This window comes from Crassostrea angulata, chromosome 3, assembly GCF_025612915.1.
Source record: "Crassostrea angulata isolate pt1a10 chromosome 3, ASM2561291v2, whole genome shotgun sequence".
Classification (NCBI taxonomy): Eukaryota; Metazoa; Mollusca; class Bivalvia; order Ostreida; family Ostreidae; genus Magallana; species Magallana angulata.
The window spans coordinates 50,029,732-50,049,780 of NC_069113.1; the positions used below are offsets into that span (position 1 = coordinate 50,029,732).

Here is a 20,049-nt window from a genome sequence, read left to right on the forward strand (position 1 = left end):
CTGTCAACTTCCTTGGCATTTTTTCAGACCGACAGCAAGGGACGAAGACTTAAAAATTGTCAGGGATGAAGACCGTTTTGTAGCTATATGGGATGAGATTGTCTTTAAATGAAAACCTGAGCACAATTGTGTTCAAGGATTCTCCACCAATCTTTGAATCAACCAAACTGAAGTTGCCCTTGGTTAATTAAATCAAATATTTGTCTGTGTTTGAACAACCAAGACCAAATGTCATTAATTTTTATTTTTTCTGCCAATCAACATTACTCATTTTGACCAGCTGAATTGCTTATTGCTCAGAATTTATTAATTTGTTATCCAGAATAAAATATTTATATCATACAACTTAATTAATTTCTCCTGTTAATTTCGGTTAAGCCATTGCAATCAGATTCAACTTCTTTAGGTTTATCTTCCATTAAAAAAAACATTAAAAAAAAAGGAGAATACAGGTTCAAATTTCTAAGGCCTATAAAAAAAATTTGTGTGTTTAGGGTAACACTGATGAAAAAATTAGGTTAGGTAGGTCGGGATTTTTTTTTATTTTATCGTATGTTTGTTTGTGTCATATTTAAAAACAGATTTTTTAATAGAAATAATATAAAATTCACAATCGGATAAAAACAGACATCTAAAAATGGTAGGATAGGGGCATTTTTGTAGGTTAGGTCGGGTTACCCTAAATCACAACTTTTTTTTTAGGCCTAATCCAGTAAAAAATAAATTACTTTTTAGCCAATAAAACAGTGTGTTACAACCAGAATTAAATTACATACTACAGTAAAACTCGTTAAGTACCAACACGGATATTGCGAATTCACGGATATAGCGAAGTCATCTTGGATCCCCAGCTATGTAAATTTAATGAATTTCTTATACGGTTATAACAAATTACGGATAAAACGAAGTAATTTGTTAAGTCCCAGTGACTTCGTTATAACCAAGTTTTGCTGTATATCAATCAAATTACCAAAATAGGATTTACAGAATAAAACAATTTGAAATTTGTTAAATTGTTACAATCTAAGCATACTAGAAAATACAGAAGATAGCCAATATTTAATGAGTAATTTAATCATAATTCACTTTAAAAAAAATTAACATAAAATTAGCTCTACAGAAATGTTGGAGTTATTTTCAAATTTGTATTATCTGGCTTTAAAACATTTTTTGTCATCATTCTCAAAATTACAAACCAGATGTTCTATAAAGTTATCAAAATTGACCATTGACTTAACCACCTTCAGAACCCAAAGATATAGCAATTCTAAGCAACCCAGAAGCTTTCAAAAAGCAAAACGGGTCAATCTAATGCCTTTAAACAAACACTCCTACCTTACTTTGTAACATAAATATCAGTTTTGACTTTGAATAATTTTCCATCCACCAACTTCAAGAAGAAGTTCCCATTCACCAATATCAGGAGTTTTCCCCTGTGACAAACATGTGAACTTTCTTTGAAGAGCTTATCATGCGAGCTGCTCTGTCAGTGCCTACAATGTCCGCTAATCTCTGAGCATCAAAACTTGAATACATCACAGTACACGTGAGGTTTTCTTTGTCGGTCTGTTTCCGATTGTCCTGTAGCATGTTGCAGATCTCACTGTAAAATTGGGGATACCTTGGCAGTTCATAAAACACTATGTGATGTATTCCCCGCAGCTTGAATCTGTAACCAAACAAAACCCCTCATTAAATCTTCAATTTAAAACACACAATTTGATATGGTAACTTACAAATAAATCTTTAATTTACAAGTGTTTCACTAGAATCAACAATATCAATATCTTTTTTTTCCAAATTATTCATGCAATTTGCAATACATGTTTAAGAAATTTTATAATTTGCAAAAAAAGCATGTCAATTTATTTTTTGCCTCGTAAATAATTCTAAAGAACCTGCCAAAAAAATTGCTTTGATTGCAGGTTGAAGTACATGGTAACCCTGATTTACCTTCTGTAGAAATGAATTCTCTCTGTGTACAACAAAAAGTGAACTCTTCCATGATAGAATTCCCCTCTAGATCTAGATATAGTCTTGTCACTTGAATACCTAGAATAAATCAAATACCTCCACATGAACTATCTAAAATCAGCGCTTTCACATTCCTGATTTACCTTATCTGTCTCTACACAGCAGAATTCAGAAAATGCAATGTAAACCTTCAACTTGTAACAACTTTATCTTCTTTACTAACAAGATAAATAAATAAAAGTTATCCTATTTTGATTGTACTATAAACCAACTTTTAATTACATTGACTTTTTATCTAAATAAAACTTTACAAGCAAATAACTGACAATTAAGGGTGTTGTTTACTCAGGGTTTGAGTTCTCAAATTCGGATTGTTATAAAGTTCAATGTAATGAGTAAAATTTGTTCTAAACAAAAAAAGTATTAATAAAATGAATTATTATTGACAAAACATTTGATATTTTTACTTTATTACGTAATTAGGCTCAAACAAAAATAGACTTTTAGCCAAACAGAGGAAATTCGGACTAAATTTTGTAGATTTTGTTTTCCGCTAAAACATTTTTGGCAGTACTCTAATATTGAAAGTTAAGATTTTATATTTTAGTCTATATAATTTTTCATATTTTCTGCTGGTTTTATCTCACTTATTCATTAAAATAATTGTATGGCACGAATTACGAAAATATTAAAAAATGCTTAAAAACGATAAAAGACACCATATCTCAAAATTTTGATCATTGACCTCATATAAATTGTATGCCAACAGAATAAGGTCAATATAAATAGTTCAATGCTATAAATGTTTCTGTATTATCATCATTCAATTTTTTGTAAACTTAGATCAAAAATGGGTAGGAATTTGAAAACTGGTAGAGGAAATTCGGACTGGAATATTTTTTCAAATTGTAGCTGAAATCTTAATGTTTTGTACCTATTTAGTGCCACTGCCATTCATAAAATGTATTACACTTTTTGAAGTGCTTTATTATTTGAAATATATTTACAATTAAGAAAATTTCAATTGTAGTGTAAAATTTGATGGGATTTTTCTTGATTTTTCAAAAATATTCAATGGACATTTACTCAGAAAGTAGGTCATTGACCTACTTTTTTTAAAGTGAAAAATAACACTACAATCAAAGGTCTATAACATACAATAGATGGGGTTTCATTATCATCAGTGGAATTTTTTTTCATTCTGAGTAAAAGTCATCCTTAAGCTCTGAAACAAAGAAAAACTTCAATTCAGTGTTGAAGAGAGAACAATCATATACTTACTCATTTATCTGAGCAAACTCTAAATCCTCCCTCACAAAATAGTTCCTAATTCGAACATAATCAAAGTAAGAAGATATGAAGACAAGTGTTTGTGACATCACAGGATCTTTATGATTTGGTAGAATCTGTAATTTTAAAGTAAATCTTATCAAATAAAATTGTATTAACATAAGAAAATGCACTTGCTGCTATTTGAACTTGGTAAAGGGCATGGACATCTACTATATCATAGTCAAAACATGGCCCCTTATGACACTTGCCATGCTTTAATGTGTTATACCTTTTTAAGGAAGAAATCAAATCTGACATCTGCAAGTTCTGCATAAGAGGAAGCTGGTAGCTTATGAAAGACCTACAAAAAGAAACCAAATGGCTTTTTTTAAACATCCCCAGAACAATTACGGTGGAAATCCATTTATTTCTCTAACATGTCTGAAAAATACAATTAAATCTTTTGAGAGATGCTTGCAAGTCATATTTGTCTCTTTATAATAAGTTCAAGCTCATAAATATTTCCGTAATTCAAGAAAACTAGTAAGATGGTAAACATGCATATATCCATTTCATTTGAAAACTCTCACAATTTGTCATGCGTTTGTGTACTGCAATGTATAAATTTCTTGGATATTAATACCAGTTGAAAATTGATCTGACTAAAGACATTGTTTTCAATGTGTGTCTGTAGATGAACTGACCTGAGGTAGTTGAGTGACTATGTGACAAATCGTTCCTCTAGTGTCCTTCCTGTTGACAGCAACCTTTCCGGCATAATCTTAGAAAGTCAAGGAGATTCCTTCAGTTTAACAGGATAAGTGAGACGGAATTTTTATCCTACCATGTACATGTACAATCTACATGCATATATAACACCAAACTTCGGAAGGGAGTAAAGAACTAAACCAGAATGTGAGATTTAAATGTGTTACTTATATAAAGGTACCTCACTACATCCAGACTTATACTTTTTAAGACACTACATCACAAGATGGCGATTTAAATGTTTTGCTGAATTGTTTATATCATTCAATTCAGTTGTATATCGTCGTAGCGAAGAGGTTAAAGTATTGGGCTTCTGAACCGAAAAGCATATGTTTTGTTCATGTTTACTGAATTAAATTTTCAACAATGTAATTTTTCATCCAATATTGCACATTTTTTGCCTATTTGACTCAAATACTTCTTATCCATTATGATATTAATCATAATCAAGTAATTTTCTGCTGATTTGAGAAAATGTTTCAATGTGTAGTGAACCACATTTAAGTCAGAATAGACAGTGTACTACAGAACTGTAATAGGCAGGTTTCATTGTACTCTATATAAACACACTTAAACAATATAAAGCTGTATAAATAAAACAAACAGCGGCTACAGTTTAAATAAGGTGGGTCTGTTTTGAATGTTCATAGATCCTAATCTCTGAAGCTTTCAAAATTTCTACAAAAAGCTTCATCATGTGTAAACTCCATTACAGACAGAGTGCATACAAATGTCTTCAGTAAAGGATACTGCAGCAGTGTCGGTTATGAAGGGCGTTTAGTTCAGGAGTAGCCAGGGAGCTGAAAATCAGAGTTTGTCTGTAATACTTGGACCTAAAAGAGAAATAAAACAAGCTTAGCTACATGTAATAGACCTGTAACAACCAAAATATTCTCACATAACTATAACCATGGACATCCTATACAAATAATGGAATAAAGGTTTTGTCCTCACCATCCATTCAGCGTCCACATTCTGACCCGAGAGAAATCTGTGCCGTGGGCTTCCCGCGGCTGAAGGTGAAGGTGGGCCATCAGTGTCTGAAATCAAGGTTATTGTCACACTCTGTGTTAAACATGTCATCTCACATACCATACACATACACATACGTTTGTCAAATTAATCTAAAGTATTGGGTTACGTTCAAGGATTATCCAATTTTACTGCTAGTGACCTTATTTGAAAATTGTGATAATACAATGTAATAATCACACTGTAATGAATATATTGGTGATAGTACAATGTAATTAACATGCTGCAATGAATATAATGATGAAGGTACAATGTAATAAACAAGCTGTTATGAATATAATGCAACTTGAGAACTCACAGTTATGTGCTCCCAGTTCTGCATCAAAAAGATGTCTGCTTGGTCAAAAATCAGAAGTTCTATTGAACTTAAAAAGTCATAGTCTCTCTCTTTCTCTCTGCAATTGAAAAATATATGCTATTAGAATACTTTTGAACTGTTGAATGGTACAAGCTTAAAACTAAAAAAAAAATGCCATGCATTTGCATCAGTTCTGTTTCATCAATGAATAACACAGGTAAATTATGAAAAACTTTCATTAAACTGGATTACTAGTATAAGAAGCGACTTACCCCTCCACCCCAATGATGGTCCTTAGTCCCAGGGGTGAAGTCAGAATAATGTCCGAGGCATAAAATTTGGTGTAAAGCTTCAGAGTTTTCTTGGCCACACCTAAACCTACTCTGAAATGGTCATCTATGTTTCCTGCAAATATGGCTTCAAAATCCTCTACAAATAGACAGACTCAATTTAAAGCATATAAAAATAAAAGATATATTTATTAAGGCAATGGATTGCCTGAAGTAAGTACAAAAAGTCATGTACACGGAGCACAGGACTGGAAGTATAACAATTTGTTTTTACAGGTTTGGTTATAAATGTACATGATATGTGAACATGTGTATGTATGTGTGACCTTTCTCCACAGGTAAGTACATACCTGGTTTTTTAACACCTCTGTTTGGAGGATCTTCGTCACCGTATTCAGTTTGAAATCTCTTCTTGTTGCTAACCATGCTCTAAGATGTTGAAAGTACACAGTTAAAGAGTTGTAATATTATTCTAAATTTTGATCAGGTAAAAAAAAGGTAAATAAAAATCTGCACACTAATAATAAGTCTTAACTGCATATCAAACTTTAAAATACTGCTCATTTGAGACCAATAGGAACAAACACCTACCAATTCCATTCAAAATGGAAAGGATTTCTTCTGTTGTCTAAAGACACTTAGACAGATACATGAAGCTAAACATTTAAAGATCAATCAACAAGAATATACCTGGTCCGATGACATCAGAAGCTGCATCATAATGTTGACAACTTTAAGGGCGGAGTCGCGGAATGGGAGAACGATTAAAACTTTGGGTCGAGTCAAGCCTTGGTCTCTGTACTCCCTGTAGTAAAGTATTAGTTAACATCAAAGTTCAGAATTCTTTACTTGAAACTAAAACAGGCATGGTCACGATTTTGATCAAATTTTATTTTTTTTATTTTTATTGTTTAGAATGCTTTGGAAATGCATTTCTAATAATCAAAGAAAAATTAAGTATCAGTCATAGAGTTATAATCAAGCAACAGAGCTCACAATTCTTTTTCATGTAAACAAGGCTTGTATCCTATTTTTGTTTACATTGGTTTAATAAATGAGTAAAAGTTCTTTTTCAAGCTGATTTTTCTGTCTTCTAATTCGTTTTAAATATAAATAATTTAATTCTGGTTGTAACGCGCTTTCTAATTGGTTAAAAAATTATTTAATATCCTATAATGAATGTTGCCTACGCCATAGTAAGACTAACGTCAAAAATGCATCAATATGCCTGACGTTACTTTTGAATTTTGTACAAATCTTCGTCATTTTAAAGGTCAAATGATCATTTTTATCTACAATGAAGAGTAAACAAATTAAATTATAAGCAATGAATTCAATATTTATTAGTTTTATACGATATAAAATGGTTTGAAACAGTTATTGCTTTTTTATAAACGGTTTCGCGGTTTATAAAGCGTAAACTGCCCCAAACCATTTTATATCGTATAAAACAAATAAATATTGAATTCATGAAAAGTTTTTAGCTTATCACATTCAGTTTAAGTCTAAAACTGGTATTTTTTTACTTCAACCTCCAAAACATAAACAAAAGCTTTGATTGCATAACAGAAAATTGTGAGCTCTGTATCTTGCTTATAACATGACGAATGACACTCAAATTTCCTTTGACAATTAGAAATGTCTTACTGAAGCATTGTAAATACATGTATTAAAAACGTAAATATATTTTTTTACCAAAATCGTCACTATGCCCCTTTTAAAAAACGCATTTCAATCACTGAAACACCATTGCATGGTCCAAAAATAAAGTTGAAAATATGTGCATTGACAACATTTTAGGAGGAATGGGACATCTCCATGTTGATGTATACTTTCTTTTAAATTTAAAAAAGAGAGTCAATAATAATTTAATATTAAAACAATATTTTTATAATCTGCATTTGCAATGTCTGTTAGAGTGTCTCTAATAAAGATATACAATCCACAAGTTTTCTGGTGTTTTTAGAGCTTTTACATGTTTTACTTCTATAAGAATTTATGAACTGTATTTAATATACTTAAATATCATAACTGTTGAAAAATTAAAATGCACTAATGTGCTTTCATCCATTTAAAAAATCCCAGGGTTCATTGACTCCTTATCAGAAAAAGAACTTTCATAAAAGAGAGAAGTTACAAAAGTTCTTACTCTGTGTCTGCATTCTGTTGCTTCAGCTTCATCTTGGTGTTGTGAGTGATGACTCGACTTCTGGTCCTGAAAATCATTTAGAAGAACATTAAGGTGTACCTTATGCTTATACCAAATTATTCTGGCAGTGGGAATATGTGTGGTGTTGAATGGTTTTATAAAATCACCATTTGAAAAATGTTTTGATACTTAAAAATTCATTTATCTGCCAACAAAGCCATATTGCAAATATTACCTTGAATGATTAAATAGTATGGCAATTTCATTTAGAAACATTTGAAACAAATAACATAAACATGTAAAAAAAATTTAAAATTTGCACCGTGACTTATTTAGCCATTGAAACCTTTCTATTTCACTCACTTTAGAACATGATTCAATGCATGCAGACAGTAGACAAGCCGAATTTCTTCTCCATTTAAATGACTTCTCTCTGGATAGTACACATCCTACAATAATTCAAAAACAGAAGCAACATCAATATTTGTAACACATGATTTCAAATAACACAAACAATTTCACAATGTGAACTACTGTTGATGCTTTATTTTACGCGAGTACATACTTCGCAATTCCACCATTTTGCATCAGATCACAAAAATATAATTTCATTTAGTTTACATCTGTCCGAAAAATAAAAGTGAGATTTTTAAATCCATGAGGTGTGTTTCTAGTGATTTTATGCAGATATCAATTCCTCTCATTGAATTAGTAATCTACAGTAATCTCATTATGGAAGTCCTTGACCTATTTTATTTCCACGTACCTGATACTTATTGAGGACTCTAAAAAGTGAGGCTTGGAACGGGGTTAAGGAAGCTAAAAAAAAGTCAGTTATTCAGTTACAATCATATCGTAATGTGACAAAGGCTTTCTACTCATTATTTTAGTTTTGGAAAATACATACCTCCTCTCTTCAAATTTTGAACTTTGCACAGTTTTCGATTCGCATTTTCTACACCTTCAGCAAGCTTATGTTTTACCTATAAAAGAACAAAGTGATGACCTTTTAAAAAAGATCAAGAAACTTATTAAAGCAGGTTAATTAATTTATTATTCTCAGAACAATTTGACTAAGCTTCATTTTTGCTTACATATAGATTTTTCAGATCATCTTCTTCCTCAACATCTCTAACATTTTCTAGATGACATTTTTCCTTTGGGCAAGTTAACACTCCATGGCCAACATGCTTTACCTACAACACAAATTAAATTTTATTCAAATATTCACACCAACATAATCTTGTAAACAAACCAAAAATTAGTTCAGTAGCATAATTGTTCTCGCAAAACTCATTCTCATGACAAATGCAATTCATGGTCTGGACTATCAAGAGACAGATACCTTGATTTCTTCTCGTTTCCATTTTTCTTTTTTACCTAGACCTTCCACAAAGTCCTCCGAGAGTTCTGTCTCAAAATGTACAACAAAGGGATCTACAAAAGAATATCACATGGAATACATTTTAAAAAACCCCATCAGGCAAATACATGTTAAACAAGAGGCCCAGGGGCCACATCGCTCACCTGAGCAACAATTGCCTTAATTCTGATCAAAATAGCATTACAGTATCAAAATATCTTGACAACTAAGTACAGTAGATCTTGCTAAAAAAAATTGAAAATCTGCCAATTTTTATCCACCTCTTTCTTTTGGTAAATACCAAGCCCCTTTTGTTGTTGTACCTGTAAAATGATTTTTCTCTTTTCCTATATACCCCCCCCCCCCATTTTGTTGCCCCACTTTTCTCTAGGGTATCATGGTTTCATCAAACTTATATCTGCATAACCTGTGCTTTCACACTAAGTACTGAGTTTTGGACCGAAAAACTTTTTTAAAGAATATTTTCAAAGATTTTCTCTATATATGTAAAAATTCAAACCGCCATCACGGCCCCGCCCTACCACTAGGGACTGTGATTTTGAATTTACACTACCCGAGGATGCCTCTACACAAGTTTAAGCTTTTCTGGCCAAATGGTCTTTAAAAAGAAGATTTTTAAAGATTTTCTCTATATATTCCTATGTAAAACTTGATCCCCCAATTGTGGCCCCACCCTACCCCCAGGGATCATGATTTGAACAAACTTGAATCTACACTACCTGAGGATGCTTCCATTCAAATTTGAGCTTTCTGGCCTAATAGTTTTTGATAAGGAGATTTTTAATATATATTCCTATGTAAAAATTGATCCCCCCATTGTGGCCCCGCCCTACCCCCAGGGACTATGATTTGAACAAACTTGAATCTACACTACCTGAGGATGCTTCCATTTTAATTTGATCTTTTCTGGCCTAATTGTTTTTAAGAAGAAGATTTTTAAAGATTTTCTCCATATATTCCTATGTAAAAATTCATCCCCCTATTGTGGCCCCACCCTACCCCCGGGGACCATGATTTGAACGAACTTGAATCTACATTACCTGTGGATGCTCCTATTTTAATTTGAGCTTTTGTGGCCCAATAGTTTTTGAGAAGAAGATTTTTAAAGATTTTCTCTATATATTCCTATGTAAAACTTTATCCCCCCATTGTGGCCCCACCCTACCCCCAGGGACCATGATTTGAACAAACTTGAATCTACACTACCTGTGGATGCTTCCATTTTAATTTGAGCTTTCCTGGCCCAATAGTTTTTGAGAAGAAGATTTTAAAGATTTTCTCTATATATTCCTATGTAAAATTTGATCCCCCTCTTGTCGCCCCTCCCTACCCCCGGGGACCATGATTTGAAGAAACTTGAATCTACACTACCTGAGGATGCCTCCACACAAGTTTTAGCTATTCAGGCCAAATAGTTTTTGAGAAGAAGATTTTTGAAAAATACCAACAAATTTTCAATAATTCTCAATTATCTCCCCTTTAAAGAGGGCGTGGCCCTTCATTTGAACAAACTTGAATCCCCTTCACCTAGTGGTGCTTTGTGCCAAATTTGGTTGAAATCTGCCCAGTGGTTCTTGAGATGAAAATGTGAAAAGTTAAGGACGACAACGACGACGACAACGACAACGACAGACAACGGACAAATTGTGATCAGAAAAGCTCACTTGAGCCTTTGGCTCAGGTGAGCTAAAAAATATAAACTTCCTTTTTTCCGCTACAAACAACCCAAATAAAACCAACATACCACACTCTTTAATGAAGTAATCTTCTTTAACATCTTCTTTCTCTAAAATTTCTTCTTCCTCTTCCTCATCACTTTCATCCTCTTCATCAATATCATCACCTTCCTCACTTCCTTCATCATCTGCTTTACCAGATGTGACTACTTCTTCCTCATCTTTCATTTCATCCTCCTCGCCCTCACTTGCTGTCATGTCTTGTGTTCCATTGGTTTTCTCATCTTCCTCTGATTCTTCATCGGATTCTGTAACATTAGAATGATTCGTATTATAAAATTATTCTTTTTTTCTGTTAACTTATAATGGCAAGTACTTGGATATTTTATATGTATGTACACCCTCATAGTGCATCTACTTCATACCAGATATGTAATTTTAGTCCATTATGTGTACTACTGTTGATTACTAAATAAATGCGAGGAATTAATATCGGGCACATCTTGCAGATTTTATAATCTCACTTTTAATTTTAGGGTAGATGTAAACTAAATGAAATTGTGATGAAAATTTGGTATTTTCAATTGTATATTATTGCGATTTGATGCAGAACGGTTGAATTGAATATGAATTAAGTAATTGCGTAAATAAGGATTCCACAGTATCTTGACTTACGTAACTTTGGCTCCTTATCCAATTTTAAACATAATACTATAATATATACATGTAGTAAACAACCACAAAAAGACCAATATGATTTAACCCTGACCTATTATATTGTTGTGCTGGTTCCCATTCACAGACGCCACCAGCTGCTGATAAGCATCCACTTCCTCCTCTGAAGAATCAGATGATTCTGATTCCTGGGAATTTTAAAAAAAAAAAAACATCATTAATTACATGTGTACATGTACATACTCAATAATTTTGATAGTATCTTTATTGAAGAATGATACATATGTTGCTGCTATACTGATCATTATAAAGTAGCGAGTAATTGATTCTGATTCACAATTGAGAGCATTGAAATCAATCTTACCAGCACTTTTTCATTTTCAATATGGTCTGCTACTTTTGTATATCGAGTCTTTGGGTTTACTCTGGATAAAAAAAAATTGTATTGCATGAATTCTTAGAAATATAAACAATACAGTTGAATTTCTCAATGATTGCTGGTGCTTAAATCCTACAATAATTTGTTTTTGATTGGAACAGTACTTTGATTAATTTTTTAACTGCAAATTTCCCCTAAAAATTTACACAGAAAGGGACAAGATTGCAGTGATTTCTACTAATAAGTACCAGTAAAAATAACAATATAATTATATGTAAATTGCTCTGTCCACTAGATAACAGTTCAAAACTAAGGATGCCTACCAAGCAACCTGTCAAAAAATATTTCAAGCACCAAATTTTGCCTATATACCCACTACCCAGATATATATATTGTACATAGATGCAATTAGTTAAGAATATGCCATCACTGACACTGTAAAATCAAATATTTTTCAAGGATTTTCAGTTTTCCAATCTTCTTCATATATCGGCAAGAATACAGTACAGTTTCCCAGTGCAGCAATTCTGCAACCCAGTTACAAACGAAACCAGACTAATATAATACTTACCCTTCCTAATTTAAACCTCAACCTTGCTTGAAATTCTGTATATTTTGCATGCCCAGGTTCAAAGTTTAAACCACAGCAGGCGTAGTATTTTTTTCTGTTACAATAGGGGTACCATGTATACTTATGTTTCACTACCCACAACCCAATAGGAGTTAAAACTTAAGCTTGATCGGTAGAGTGCTGGATTTGCATGCCAGGGGACCCGGGTTCAAACCACAGTAGAGGTAATATTTGTCTCTGTTACAATAGGGATACCATACCATGAATACTTAGGTTTCACCATGTTCACTAGCCACAATCCAATGGGAGTAAATCTCCAAACGGCGGAGGCGATTTGACACGCTTGGGTTGAACAAAAATAAAATCGGCTCTGTGGGGCGAGTTGACAATGAGGCATATGTTTTGGATTATTTCCTTCCTCAATTTCATGGGTCTTGAATTGAGGTATTCTTAAAAAAGGACGTTCTTTAACTTAAGGTCAAGATCTAGTAAATGAAAGGTGCCTACAGGTTCATAAGATTTAAGATATAAATTCTTTCGATGATGCTTCATAACAATAGCTTTGTTTGACAGGGTGTACCGGTGCTATAATGTTTGGTGAACACAATGAAAAATCATGTTTTAAACTGTCATTTTTGATAAAATATGAAGGAAATGAGGAGGAAATTCCGGAGTTTTGTCCATTTTGGACAAATGAAATATATCTAGAATGCCTAGCCTCTCCAAAAATGGAATTAAAGAAGCTCTTGGCCTCCTCTTTAAAATGATGTCAAATTGAATATAGGCACCGGGATTACTTTTCCCATGATTTAACATAAAATGTCAAGAGATTGTTCAATTTTCTACATAATTCCTTTAAAGCCGTAAAGTACGGGAAAAAGATTCTTCAAATCAATTATGACATCATAATGGTTCTAGCACCAAAAAGACACTCTGAAATCATTTACTACATCTTTACCTTAAGTTTCATATCACACAGGCACTTTCGTTTCCGATTACTTTTATTTTTTAATTAAACTTACCCACTACTAAGAGGATCAAGTTCACCAAATTCTTTAATTTCTTTCTTTTCTCTTTTTGATAATTGTGGGTGTTTAATGGATTTGGACTTTCGCTTTAGATTTCCTCGCGTTCCATGCTTTCTGGGAGCCATTACTTGGTAGAGTGTATATTAAACAAATGTCGATCCCGATGAGATTGTTATAGAAAACCCTTTTTCGGTTTTTTACACCATGTACGCTTTTTAACATCGTCGGAAACCCACGGTCGGTCTCGCTTCTAAGAGAAGCGAGACCGACCGTGAGAATTCCAACGATTTCCAATGATTAATATTAAATTCGATATAGTTACGAATGTATACCAATTATACCTATATTGTTATCAATTCATTTTAACAAATTATTTAAAATCTGATAGAGCAGATGGGTAAAATAATAATTTGAAATAAACGGTAATTTTGAAAAGATAACAATCATGTTACACTACATATAATATGTTACAATAACTTGAATCATTAATTGTTTTAACAAATTTGATAATTCATTGTAACATACATCTTCGCTAGCCAAGGGTTTTTGGTCCACTCTGGTAACAGAGGGGACCGAAAACCTTTTGGCTAGCGAAGATGTGTAACAGATAGATACATGTAATTGATAACAAATCTTTACATATTTAGTAACTAATAATCTTTTACAATTGTAACAGGTTTATCCGTTGATGTAAAGAAGAAATCAACACTCCTGTTAGGGTTCGATTAACGGGCTTTTATTGTCACCAGTTATATAATATATAATATAATATAATATATATTACATATTATATATATTATATTATATTATATTATATTATATTATATTATATTATATTATATTATATTATATTATATATATATAATATATATATATATAATATAATATATAATATATTGTCACCAGTTATATCACCAGATTAAAAAGATTTGACCCCGTAAATATGAATATACGGCATAAAACACATAAACTTCAAGTATTAATGAATCGATATATTGAAGTAATTCAACTTTATAAAGGGAGATAACTCATATAAGTAAACCACACTTTACATAGTATATCTCCTTCATATCAATTTACATGCGTTTACATTTAAGTTAATATAATTACATTAATATGATATTATAGGCATATGAATGGGCATAAGACTTCGGTTATAACTATTTAAACCTTAACTTATTACTTCAAAAGTCTCTCTCTCACTATTAATTCAATCAGAGAAAGTTCAACAGAATTGTAAATATGATTAAATACTGATTTGACATTTAGTAGAAATATTATAAATGATATTAATATTAGTGATATTGAATTAACTTACCAAGAAGAGATGTAATTTGTCAAAAACGTCTGTACACTTTTATTACAGTATGCTCGAGGTCTCTTCAAACTCTTGACAAAGATTAAACTAAAACCCAAAGAACTTGTGGAGGGAAATCGACCAACCAATAAACAAACAAGAAACAAACTAAAACACCAATGAAATTAAATGACACAACTTACTTTGACCAAAATATAATTACTGCCTTAAAGGCAACTCTGGACCTTTCTACAAATTAAGTTGTCATGAAAATGAATGCACACTAATGTATTCTAAGATCAATTAAATAAGTATAGAATTCAATATAATTATATGCATTCAAAAAATGATGAAAATATCAAAATGAAATGATGTATATGTAATATACATGTACATGTAAATCATAAAATATGAGACTGTTACATATTGATTATCATTCATTCATTCATTCATTCAATATTTTATTCCTCTTTTCAGAGAGTACATGGAATGTATGTAATTGAACAAAATCAAACATGCATATTATACAAAAATTATAAAATATTTATAAAGAGATACAAAATATATATATATATATATATATATATATATATATATATATATATATATATATACATGTTTTAACAAGTGTGAAAATGTGAATATTATAATTGAAAGGTGAAATATATCGTGCTAAATAAATTCAATGAGGTGGTTACAGAAAAAAAAAATACAACGATAGTAATAAAAATATATATATATGTACAGGACTACTGTGTATCATTGACAGCTCTTTTATATAATGCAAATACCTTAATAAGATAGTTTCCACATAAAAGTATGAGTTCTTTTTCATTTTGTTCCGATAATGGGGTGGCTTGGATTTTACCCAATAGATATGAGTACAGTTCCTCCTCGTCAAGAGCGCAAAGTTCAGCACAAATGCCCAGATCGAAGTTAATTATATCACTCCAGAAAATGTCCCTGTTTGTGGAGAAGTACGCGCAACTACAAGCAACATGCTTAAAAATGTCTGTGTATTGAGTGTTGCATAGTTGACAGGTGCTTATATTTCTTGTAGGGGTAATAGTCCAGAGTTTTGTTATAACTTTGATTATATTACTTTGTTGTGCCGACCACGCAAATTTCCAGATTCTTGGTAAGCCCGTTCCATTATGGAGTATAATAAATCTTGTAAAGTCCGAATCATGAATTGTTCGATTAGTCCATTGGTGACTTTCGTAACGGAAGATTTCCGACTTTATCATTTTTTTCCATTCAGTTTTGCTCGGGAAGATACCTGTTTCCAAATAAGAAGTAAGATATTGTTCTAAAGAATATTTGTGAAGAATTGAGAATATATCTTTAACATATCCAAACGATTTATCTTGCTTGTCGTTCAAATATGTAAACAGTCTGAAGAGGAATATTTTTTTTACTAATATGTCATGGGAAAAATTACACAGTTTTTCAAAAAACAGTAATTTCTTTTTATCAATTTCTGATGTGATGGGTCTTAGACCTACTAGACTTTCACACATATCCGATCGTGTTGATGTTTTCAGGCCTTGAATGTCTTTGACAATAAAGTGTTGAAATTTATTTAATAATTGATAATCCTGTAGTTTAAGTTCATTCCAAATTTCACAGCCATAAAGTGTAAAGGGTAATACTACTTTTTTGTAAAGATTCACAAGAGTTACTGGGTTAGAGTTTCCAGACGACAAATTTTTTATTGCGTAATATGAGCGCCGGCCTTTGTTGCATGCTTCTTTTGTTCTAGTAATAGATTTAAAATTGCAGTTTTGGATTATGCCAAGATGGTTATAATCTTTTTGTATAGGTGTAATTTCGTTTCCAATTAACCATTGGTGCGTGAAGTTAGTTTTGGGATTTTTTCCAAACACTATTATGCATGATTTTCCAGCGTTGAAAGAGAATCTCCATTTGCAAGAAAAGTAGTACGCTGTATTAAGCATGGTTTGAAGTGAGTATGGGTTTGAAGATAGACAAGCAATATCTTCTGCAAGGGCTGGGGTTGATGATTTGATTCTATTGATTCCGAAGTTCTTATTTATGACTTCCAGCTCGTTAAGTAAGTCATTTATGAAAACTGTATATAGAAAACCCGATAAGACGCCTCCTTGACGAATTCCTTGTTCTACAGGAAACCATTTTGACTGTTGATAATTTACAATCACTGCACTTTTAGTATTGATGTGACAGTCGTCTATTAGCATCCATAGCTTTCCTTTTATTCCTATATTATTGAGTTTGTACAGTAAACCTTTTCTCCAAACTGTGTCGAATGCTTTCCGACTGTCTAAAAAGCAGGTATATACATGAGATCCATTTTCGATGTAATGATGTATTGTTTCTTGAAGGTTGAAAGCTGCAGTTATAGAACTTAAGCCTTTACGGAAGCCCTGTTGCTGGGGGTTAGGAAATAATTCTTCGTTAGATAAAGTGTCCATAATCCTAGTGTGGATAATTTTTTCGAAAACTTTAAATAAAGTCGATAGTAATGAGATAGGTCGGTAGCTATCCGGAGATGTCTGTCGAAAATGTCTTTTTTTACGTTTATACTCTGCATAAGATGGGTGCTGCATTCCTCGAGGTTTTCCTTCCTTGACCCATTTTATTCTGGATTCCATTTCGCGTTTATGCGCCTCCTTAACTGTAGTGTTCCAGTAGGGTTTGGTATGAGGATTATAGGAACACGTTGGGATAGTTAGAGTAGTACTTTTTATTACAGCATTTACGATTGTTGTAGTGTAAAAATCTATTTCATTCAGTGACATTTCATCTTTCTCTGGTGGAAGATGTTGGTTTAACTCTGTTTGCAGTTGATTACAATATGATTTTTTTGAGTCCTTACAAATGGCTGATTCTCCGAACGCCTACTGCCCAATTATCATTATACAATTATACTGGACAATTATGAGGCCTTCTAAAGGGGCACAGGTAGACTTTACCTGTGATTCCTTGAATGAAAAATAATATAACAGTCTGTCATTTTTGAATGTCGTTATAATTAAAATTGTTGCATAAATAAAAAGAAAACATTGACTCAATTTTAATATATTTATTTTATTTATTTGCACTACATATAATTTAAAAAAATTAAAAAAATGTTTTAAAATTGCATACCATTTTATATACAATTGTCCTTTTTTGGACACATAGCACTGTTTTAAAACACTCATAAATACATGGTTGTCTAAAACATTAATAACAATTCATAAAGTTTTAAAAGTATAATTCATACCAGTATATATACAATATTTACAAAGTAATTTGGGCACGGAGTCTGCCTTAATGTCCTTTCACTTTCACTGTCACTATGTCAATGTCCTAAATGAAGAAGTTCCGATGCTGAATCTGCGTAGGTCATAAGGTCGATGATCCCGTCTTGGTATCGCTCCTTCAGGGTCTGCAGTCTCCTCTTGATGGTCGCATACTTCTTTGTCGGTTGATGAATGGTTCCTCCTGCTTGTTTCTGGATTTGAAGAATTTCTTTGCTGTTCTGGATGTCCTTGAATATCTTGATGACAGTGTAGATGTTTGGGTGCGCGTGTAGGGCCATCCTCTTCAGCTTCCCATGCCATGCTTCTAAGTTGTTATTGGTCCGTGGTCCATTGGTTCCGAAGTGATTCCAAATAAGTCTGTCACCATTCACCCACTGTTCTGGCAGCAAGGTCTTGAAGGTAGTCTGTTGTCGCAAACGCAAGTATCCTGTTGTTCTGGAAGATGTCATCTAGAAGAAGGAATTGTTGACCCGTCTCTGTCTCTGTCCATTTCCCCTCCAGTCTGATGTCTGCTGTAGTCTTTGGAAGTGGTGGTGTCTGTTTCCTGCGGGCTCTGTAGAGTGATGACCTGGCGGTGTTGAAAGTCGGCAGCCTCTCAATGAGCTCTCTGTTGGTGTCGTCCCATTCGTTGTCTCGGAGTTTGTTGAGTTCTTCGCTGAAAATGGAGGGGATGGGCCTAACTTCATCTGTACATCTTCTGGAGATGGCTGTCATAATTTGTTTGGCGACAACTTCAGTGTTGTCCGCTGCATGGGTGTGTTGCTGTCGTCCAAAACCTGTGGGGATGTCGTTCTCTGTTGAGATACTGGCGGAACATCCAGATTTAGTGCACCTCCAGAAGATCTTGTTGTCCGTCCTTCGATTTAACCGGTAAATGTAGCCATTGAATGTGAGATTATGTCCCCCTCTTCTGTTGGTGATGAACTTAACGTTCATCTGTGCATTTGACATTGTGAGTTAAAAGTGATGATGTCTGGATTCTTTCCTTATATTTATACAATTCTGCAGCTTGTGTTCATTTATTTACAACTTGGATGAGTTCAGTTTAACATCATTTATTTACAGCTTGGATGAGTTCAGTTTAACATCATTTATTTACAGCTTGGATGAGTTCAGTTCAACATCATTTATTTACAGCTTGGATGAGTTCAGTTTCACATCATTTATTTACAGCTTGGATGAGTTCAGTTTAACTTCATATATTTACAGCTTGGATGAGTTCAGTTTAACATCATTTATTTACAGCTTGGATGAGTTCAGTTCAACATCTTTACAGTAATTGATTTTAAAACTAATATTTTAAAAAATATCAAAGTGATTTTTTTTTACCATAATGATCTTCAATTACTTGGTTTTATGACTTTATTGAAGCTTATGTCGTTCGTTTATTCACAGCTTGGACAAATTTGTTGAAGAAAGTGATTTTTTATCATAATTTTATCTCAGTCATAATTTAGATTTTCATCCTTTAAAATCTCTGATTTTAATTTATACCTTAAGATATAATGTTTTATTTTGTTAAGATGTAAATTTAAAAATGAAGAAAGATATTTATTTATTTTTTTAAATAATATTTAATGATTATTTTATTTCACTGAAACATTTAGGTTATATAGCTCTATTTATTGCATCCTTTTATTTATTTTTTTTGAATTAAATATAAGATAATGTCGTCTACCTGTACCCCAAAGTATATACAGGTAAAGTCTACCTGTGTCCCCTTAGAGGGCCCCATAATTGCCTTGACCAATTATTATTTTTAATTGAGGAGTAGGCGTTCGGAGAACACACCCTTACATATACTGTGCCATGCGGGCCACTTGGTGGTGTTTGGTAATAGGATATGGGGGTTCTCTACAATCTCAATTTTAGCGATCACAGGTAAATAGTCTGACGTGTTTGATATTACACCTTCGTGAATAATATCATAATCTACTAGGTGGTTCTTCAACGATTCACTGACAAATGT

General features: G+C 32.6%; 2 protein-coding genes across 2 annotated transcripts; both read right to left on the reverse strand.

Moving 5' to 3' along the window:
• Positions 1–1,056: 1,056 nt before the first annotated feature.
• LOC128175707 (U3 small nucleolar RNA-associated protein 25 homolog) lies at positions 1,057–13,648 on the reverse strand. Its single transcript, XM_052841532.1, has 21 exons — positions 13,491–13,648; positions 11,883–11,943; positions 11,613–11,706; positions 10,912–11,151; positions 9,129–9,220; positions 8,878–8,979; positions 8,691–8,766; positions 8,550–8,602; positions 8,147–8,232; positions 7,784–7,849; positions 6,325–6,439; positions 5,985–6,063; positions 5,617–5,773; positions 5,345–5,441; positions 4,969–5,054; positions 4,765–4,847; positions 3,951–4,027; positions 3,536–3,607; positions 3,256–3,380; positions 1,954–2,052; positions 1,057–1,669 (listed from the first exon to the last, which is right to left on the reverse strand). The coding sequence occupies exons 1-21, from the start codon at positions 13,619–13,621 to the stop codon at positions 1,420–1,422; spliced, it is 2,241 nt and encodes a 746-aa protein (XP_052697492.1). The 5' UTR covers positions 13,622–13,648; the 3' UTR covers positions 1,057–1,419.
• Positions 13,649–17,713: 4,065 nt separating this feature from the next.
• On the reverse strand, positions 17,714–19,522 carry LOC128178623 (uncharacterized). The gene has a single exon (XM_052845869.1). The coding sequence runs from the start codon at positions 18,527–18,529 to the stop codon at positions 18,119–18,121; it is 411 nt and encodes a 136-aa protein (XP_052701829.1). The 5' UTR covers positions 18,530–19,522; the 3' UTR covers positions 17,714–18,118.
• Between the last annotated feature and the right edge of the window lie 527 nt (positions 19,523–20,049).